The 8283-nt window shown below is 43.5% G+C and overlaps 1 protein-coding gene across 2 annotated transcripts in view; it reads left to right on the top strand.

The window, feature by feature from the left end:
* The window catches only part of LOC306785284 (rap1 GTPase-GDP dissociation stimulator 1), a 38132-nt gene extending 30412 nt beyond the window's left edge, over window positions 1–7720 (top strand). For both annotated transcript variants that reach the window (XM_079279600.1, XM_079279601.1), the window contains 2 exons: window positions 626–754; window positions 4526–7720. In XM_079279600.1, coding sequence (XP_079135726.1) covers window positions 626–754; window positions 4526–4653 — 257 coding nt within the window. In that variant the 3' untranslated portion in view covers window positions 4654–7720. The remainder of the gene's footprint in view (window positions 1–625; window positions 755–4525) is intronic.
* Window positions 7721–8283: the final 563 nt, after the last annotated feature.

Below are 8283 nucleotides of genomic sequence, written 5' to 3' on the forward strand. Positions count from 1 at the left end.
GAATGGTCTGGCACCAGCCTATCTCTCAGACATGTTTGTCAGAGCAGGTCCCTCAGATCCTCTGCAGCTGGCCCTCAGGTGGTCCTGTGTGTCTGGTCTGGAGCCGTTTGAAGGATCTGAGGGACTCGTCTCTGGACACGTTTAAAATAAACCTTAAGACTGATCTTTTAACCTGGCTTTTACTGAAGGACATCATGTAATGCCTTAGTTTTAAAGTCTTAGTCATTGGTTTTGGTACTATTTCTATCTCTTGAGCCTATTTTAGTGATTTTATTGTTTAAATCCTTAGTCGACAAAATTCTGTTATTGATTTATTTATTTAGTTGTCTGTGCTATTTTAATCTTCCGCTGTGAAGCACCTTGGGCTGCATGACTGTATGAAAGGTGCTCTATGAATAAGTTGAGCTGAGGCCGGGGGCAGACCCTCCCATACAATGTCCACATGCTCATCGGGTGCAGCCAGATGAAATCAATGTGCTACACCAGAAACACTTCGATCTACACCAGTTAGGTTTCATGACACAAGGTAGTTGACACACTCGTTAAGGTATATGACATGACATCTTCATTTAGTAATACATTTACCTGTGTGTTCACCGATATGTTTCTTTGTGTGTGACTACAGAGTCTGTGAAGGAGCCGTTTAGGGAGGCAGAGCTGTTGCCCATGCTGAAGAAGATGTTGGAGGATCCTGTTGGGGCAGTCGAAGTCAAGTTCAGTGCTTTAGGTCTCATCTGCAGCCTGGCTAACTCCAGTATGTGTTTGATTTTACGGCACATATTCACAACATTCTGTTGCACCACATTCAAGATGTTTTAGCACAGAGGTCTCAAACTGTGTTTGGCTCGGGGCCACTGCTGGTATTGGCATCTCATAGGAGGGCCACTTCAACGTTCAGGTACTATAAGAAAGCGCAATATTTTGGAAAATTTTTATTTTTTACAATACTAACATATTTTCGCCATACTTAACAAATAAATGCAGCCAGCTGTTTCTCTATATTTTTATATTAGTTTTTATCAGTGCAAATATTTTTTCCTTTTGCCCCATTTTATATAACTTATTGAAACATTGCACATGAACCAACAATTGCAATCCCTGAATACGTTTGTACTTTATTCTATTTCTTGCCAGACACCTGGCAGCGCTTCTGCTCACACAGCTGAGCCACATTTGTCCTGATCGAGGTCGCAGTAGAAACCATGACTACAGCTTCAAGATGGGCATCACTAAGCCTGCACCTGTACGTGCATTTATTAAAGTTCATAGTCAAGAAATGTTTCTCACACAGATATGTGCTTCTGAAAAGGCACATTACCCGACTGAACACTTTTGTCGGCTCAGGGAAGGATGGAGGTGATTCTCTCATAAACTGTCCAGTCATGCCCGGTTTTCCCTGAGCCTCTCTGAATTTAGCTTTCAGATCACTGTTGCACTGCAAGTCAATAAGTTCCATTTGCAACATACTCGGGACACTCTGCAAACAGCTGGAAAGTGTCACGGCGTGCCTTGAACTCCTGCAGTAGGTTTTCAACAGCACAGGCATATCCACCACTGAATGCTGGGCCCTCATCCACAACACATCTGCATGTTGTGAAATGGATGAGATTTTTTGCAGAAATTTTTTTCCACAATTTCAGTTTAGTGGAGAAGGCTTTCACATATTCATAAGCTGCTGTGATCAGCTGACCAGGGCCCTGGAGCTTCAGGTTAAGGATGTTCAGCTCCTGTATGTCCACTAGCAATGCAAGGTCCAGAACCCATCTTGGATCATCAAGTTCAGGAACATCCATTCTGCCATCTTCCATGAATTTCTTCACTTCTGCTCTTAACTCAAAAGAGCTCTTCAGGACACTCCCCCCGCTGAGCCAGCGCACCTCAGTAAAGTAAAGTACATCACCATAAACTGACTCAATCTCTTCTAAAAAGGCCCTGAACTGGCGGTGCTGTAAACCCCTGGACCTGATGTCATTGATACATTTCAGGACAACAGACATGACATGTTCTATTCATATCTCAAGCATTTGCTGCACAGTGCCTGTTGGTGTATAATGCAGTGCAGAACAACTGCTGTGTTGGGAACGTAAAGGAGCATGTTTGGGTTATCAGCTTCTAAGAAACTAAATCCTGGACATTAATATAATTATTAATGTCAGTAACAATTATTAATGATTATTAATAATAACGGGGCACCACCCTGCGAACAGGGACCAATAACCAAACGATAAAACTAAGTCTCATAATTAGTGTTCACTCATGTCAGTAGTCTGAGTACTATTACACATTCAGAGTGACAGTGAAGGTTTAAGTTCGAGCACAGACCACATATACAGTTATTATCACAATACACATGCACAAAGTAACCACAGACAGCTGCTCTTTAAAATATAACAGTTTATTATGTTCTAATACTAATGATCTAGTCAACTAATATCTAAACTAACAACAACTATACATTCATGAGCACGCTATCTAAAATCAACAGACTATTGAAAAGAGGGGGGGGGGGAGTGTGTGTTGGTGTGTGTGTGTGTGTGTGTGTATGAGCAAAGGGGGGGGAGCGAGGGAACAGCTCAGTGACGTGTGACGTAGTTGGGACGTGGTGACGTCTCTCATGCGCGAGACCCAAAATGGCGGATAGCCAACAGGAGACCCGGCGTCTACACGTGCCGGTAGCTGTTCAGCACGTAGCTAGATGAGCTCAAAGCTATATGTGTGTGTGTGAGTCAGTAAAAGGGAAAGGAACAAAACAAAATGAAATAAAACAAGCGATTACAATCCTCTGCGCTGCGCGGGAGTACGGAAGATTGCTCTCTCAGCCAGGGGAGAGAACAGCGACTCTTTGTCTCAGCCGGCGGTTCTGACCTCCTGAACTGATGAGAAGCAGCTTCGACCTCACTAGGCGGCTCGCTCAACACAGATCACAGTAGCATAGAATACGCGCTACTTCTACACAATCCCAACGATCTCAGCGATCGTTAGTGTCGGCGATTATTAAGCATACCTCGTTATAAAAATGAACAGTACTTTAAGCACACAAAACAAGATAAAATAAACACAAATGAACTCTCTCTAACTCTGCCCAGAATCTATTTTGCCTTACGGTACGATGCAATCGTGGTGATTGAGGGGAGTCTTCTGAGCTTCAGTGGGCTCGGGCAGCACGGCTGCGGAAGCCGTGTTTCTCTCGGTGGGAGAGAATCGCTGTCGTCTCGATAAGGGACTTTCGCGTCCTCATGGCCGGAGCAGACGAGGCGCTGGGTGGAGAGTGGAAGCTCTCTCTCTCGCTCTCTTTCTGAAGAAGTCTTCCTTCTTCACTTCTGCAGGATTAAAAGGGTTCGCTTCGTGGATGCGAACAAAGATAAAATAGACAGTTTGGTGAATTCGGCCAGCGAATATAACTGTGAAACCTAGGATTTTGGTTAAAAAGAGAAGCAACGTTGGTGTGCTCCCTAGCTCGACGGAGGTCGAAGGGAAAAAGCATTGAGGTGGGGGCTACAGGTAGTTTTGTAGAACAGTGTCTGAACTACAGGGGTCCTAGGGCCTCTTGGCTCTCGGCCAATGAGGTTGCAGCGGTGCTTTCAGGTGACTTCAGGAACGCATAGTTTTTGGGGGGGGGGGAGGAAACTCACACCCTAATGTGAAATTCCTTCAGAGGAGGTTTGGTGCTCATCAAACCACAATCAGGATGAAACCTTTGCTTGCAAAAGGGAAGGCCTGACTCTTTGTCCCACAGCACATGTTGAAGCCATATGGTCAGACCCCAACAGCTGGATCTGCATTTTCCTCCTCTAACTTTCTTTGTACCAGCGCTACCAGTCCGTTTTTTTGCCCGTCATTGACGGGGCTCCATCAGTGGTAATGACTACCAGTCTGTTCCACGGTAAACCAGCGCGCTCAATCGCGTCGCACAGCTTCTGGAAAATATCCTCGGCTGTGGTGCGACCGTGCATTGGACACAAACTCAACAATTCGTCTGTCACTTCGAATTGGTCATAAACACCCCTGATGAAAATGGCTAGCTGAGCATTATCTGTTTTGTGCTTTCATCAAGCGCCACCGAGTATGCAGTGAAACCTCTGGCTTTATGCGTAACTGGTCATAAATGTCACTCGATAGCTCGTTAACCCCCTCTGCCACTGTGTTCGCCGATAGAGAGATATTGCTGAATAAGCGCTTCTTTCTGGACACAGAATATCAGCGACATGCAACATGCAATCCTTCAGAAACTGCCCTCCGGTGAACGGCTTTCCTGCTTTGGCGATTAACTCACTCACCACGTAACTTGCCTCAACTGCAGCATCACAATCCTTCTTGGCCTTCTGGAAAAGAGTTATAGCTTTTTATGGGTTATATATGGCTACTTTTGTAGGTTTAGGTACAAACAGTGTATGACTGGTTGTGATTAGTCTTCTCTTAGACTGATCCTAAAATGGAGCTTCAGGTGTGGTCCCATCATAGGCTGTAGTTGCAATCTATCTCACACTTCTCTCTCTTCTTCTTTCCATCCTTGTCTGCTCTCCAGGTGTGATGAAGGTGGAGTTGAACTCTGTGAACATGAAGGAAAGCCTCAGTCTACTGACTGACCACAGCAGCAGTAAACTTGCCTCGCAGGCCAGCTCCATACTGGCCACTCTCAGCGACACCAGCTAAACCAGCACACTGCATAAACAATGGGTCTCATCTGCTGAATGGATTAACCGGCGTACTCAACAGCTCATCCTCACAACCAACCTGTTTATGTGTAGAAAAAGTGTGGTTTCCGTCAACATTAACTAAATAACAACACATCACTATTAAGTCACTAACTGGTTCATGGACTTGAGTTTGTATAGCACCTTTCTAGTCTTCCGACCACTAGAAGCGCTTTTACTCTACATGTAACACCCGTTCACCGATATTCATACACTGGCAGAGACTAGCGAGTTATTAACGAGTCATGTAACTAATGACTCACGTGACTAATGCACTCATGACAAAATATTAACGTTTACTTTTTGTTACGCAAGGAACACGAACAGCGGTCTCCTGGACAAAAGTCCTGTGTTTGTTTGACCCCTTCACTTCCCGCCTGCCATGTGTGGGCCATCCCTCTCTTTATAATACCTCAGTTGCTCTGACTGTCGAATAATGACGCAGATGGGTTTAAATTGGAGTTGAAAGCCCGGTGTGTCTCACACGGATGCTAAAGGGTGCCTCGGTGTGTCAGTATCAGACTCTGAGGAGCGCTGACCAACTGTTGGTGTTTGACGAGTTAGGAGTGAGACCAGGTATATTCAAAGGCATACTTTAATTCAAATAATCTTACTGCACAGATACTGCTAAATATTGCAATGGCTTCTAATAAAATGGATTTTGTGTTGCAATAATTACTAATTATGGACAAGCAAGACTTAAAATCAAGGGGTTCATTCGATCAGGAGCATGAATGTACTCAACTTTCTACATGGATATCTACCGGATAGATTATGAGACAGCCTATGCCAAAGTTGACATTTTGGACGAAGGGTAGAGTTTGCAAAAAAGCAAAGTTGAAGGTGTCCAAAAACGAAAGGGTTAGTGTCTGGGGAGCATGAATGTGCTCAGTACCTTTCATGGTAAAACTGTCTATTCGATTTTGACATTTCTTTAATACAAATGCACAGTAAATGTAGCGTTACGGCCTTTACACAGTGGGGAAGGGATGAATAACCAACATGACAGCTGCAAGTACATCACATGAAGTTCAGTCTCTCTCTCTATTTGTCTCTGTTGTCATGGAGATGGCTCCGTTGTCATCACATGACCAACACGAATGATTCGTACAAAATATGAAGTTAAAAAGCACTGGCTAAGATTGTTAATATATTTGAATGTGCAGTGCTTTGGGCTTGCTTGCTATCTTTATTGGTTTAAAATGTACTTTAAGATTGAGGTGTTTTTAATGGGCTGAAACCTACATAACCAGCTCAGCCACCATCAAAGTGCTTTAAACCACACTGTCCACGCTGCAAATCACCACTGTCATTCTGAGTTCTGAATTCTGAGTCAAACAGAACTATTAATGGAGCCACAATAACAAGTAACACATCTGCATGGCCTTAGGTTAGTAGTGACATCATGACCCAACCCAACTTGGTTATGCTTAATGAACCTTTGTTGTTGCATAGTTAAAGAATGAACTATTTGGTTATTGTTGGACATGGTTAGAATAAATCTACATAGCTTCTGGTACTACTTATAATCCCGTGCAGAGGAATCATGCTCTGTCAGCCTGAAGTCTTGTTCACAGTATACTAGAAAAACCTGCATATTGTGCTGGATATGCTGGGATATTGAGAAGAAAAGACTCTTTCTATGGGAGCTAACTTAAACAGGAACCAGTTTGTAAATACTTAATGCGTTAGTTTCTACTTATTGCTAATTTGGGCGTGATGGCCACAGAGGGTGTGTCTTCAGTACAATTAATTTAGTGTCAACAAACAGTGGTAGTAATAATAACAGTACAATCCTTCCTGCAGACTTTGATTGAGGTTAGGGTTAGGGTCCTCCAATGGTTGAGGTTAGGTATTGTCCTCCAATGCTTGAGGTTGAGGTTAAGCATTGTCCTCCAGCAGTTGAGGTTAGGCATTGTCATCCAACGGTTGAGGTTAGGCATTGTCCTCCAACGGTTGAGGTTAGGCGTTGTCCTCCAACGGTTGAGGTTAGGCGTTGTCCTCCAACGGTTGAGGTTAGGCATTGTCATCCAACGGTTGAGGTTAGGCATTGTCCTCCAACGGTTGAGGTTAGGCATTGTCCTCCAACGGTTGAGGTTAGGCATTGTCCTCCAGCGGTTGAGGTTAGGCATTGTCATCCAACGGTTGAGGTTAGGCATTGTCCTCCAGCAGTTGAGGTTAGGCATTGTCCTCCAGCAGTTGAGGTTAGACATTGTCCTCCAGCGGTTGAGGTTAGGCATTGTCATCCAACGGTTGAGGTTAGGCATTGTCCTCCAACGGTTGAGGTTAGGCATTGTCCTCCAGCGGTTGAGGTTAGGCATTGTCATCCAACGGTTGAGGTTAGGCATTGTCCTCCAGCGGTTGAGGTTAGGCATTGTCCTCCAGCGGTTGAGGTTAGGCATTGTCCTCCAACGGTTGAGGTTAGGCATTATCCTCCAGCGGTTGAGGTTAGGCATTGTCCTCCAGCGGTTGAGGTTAGACATTGTCCTCCAGCGGTTGAGGTTAGACATTGTCCTCCAGCGGTTGAGGTTAGGCATTGTCCTCCAACGGTTGAGGTTAGGCATTGACTTTGATTGGTCAAGGTTTTTTACAAACTGTTTTGCTACCGTCTAAACAATTAACCAGTTATCCAATTGCTCGTCCATGCAGCTCCAGCATAACAGTAATAGCCATGGCTAACACCTCTCTAAAGAAAGCTTCCTGATTGATGTTATAGTCTACAGCTAACTTGATGGTTCTCCATCTCATGGAGGAATCCTAGAAGCACAATGTGAAGAAGCATGCACAACATTATTGTATATACAGTGTTCTAAGCAATTCAGTGTTAGTTGAGTAAGCAGAGGAAATGGTGAGCATGTGTGGTCCACACAACATAAAGTGAAAAATCTGGCAATGGACCTGAAGCAGCAGTTCTGCTATAATGTTTTATGTAATATCTGTATTGACATATTCAGTATACATAACTAGATATCACTTTAAATCTGTGAACAAATCTGTTTTTCAGGGAGGGCATTTTTGACATTTTCTGAGCTATGTTCTAGAGCGATAATAATAAAGTCATGCAGTCTTCCCCGAAAAGATGTCCATTGTTTGTTTCCTTTAATAAATGAATATGAAATGTGTTGAGCTTATTCTCATCAACATATTTCAACATATTAAGTTTTTATCTGCTGATAAATTTAAAAAAACACTAAGCCACACATTAGTGATGAAGAACTTATCTAACCAACACCTGTGCAAGGAAGGCATTCTTTGCACTGCATTTCCAAATAAGAATGATTTAAAGTTCTCCAACTGCAATTTAAATTCATATGGTAAAGCAACATGCAACAACTAAATAAATTGTTAAACACAAAAGCGTGATACAATTTGCTAGCATATTGGCAGGGCTGGCAAGTTTTCAATTTCAATAATTCGGTCGACTGTCGGTGAGGTTGATGCATTTTGAGGCTTTCATTTGACCCACCACAGGGAGACCCCGGGGTAACCCCTCAACTCCAAGGAATTGTCTTTAAAAAGTCCAGCAGTCCCATTCACAAAGATTTTTTTCCAATTCCAACCTCAGTAATGAAGTGATATTTTTACCACG

Source organism: Melanostigma gelatinosum (genome assembly GCF_949748355.1).
Source record: "Melanostigma gelatinosum genome assembly, chromosome: 12".
In the NCBI taxonomy this organism is placed as follows: Eukaryota; Metazoa; Chordata; class Actinopteri; order Perciformes; family Zoarcidae; genus Melanostigma; species Melanostigma gelatinosum.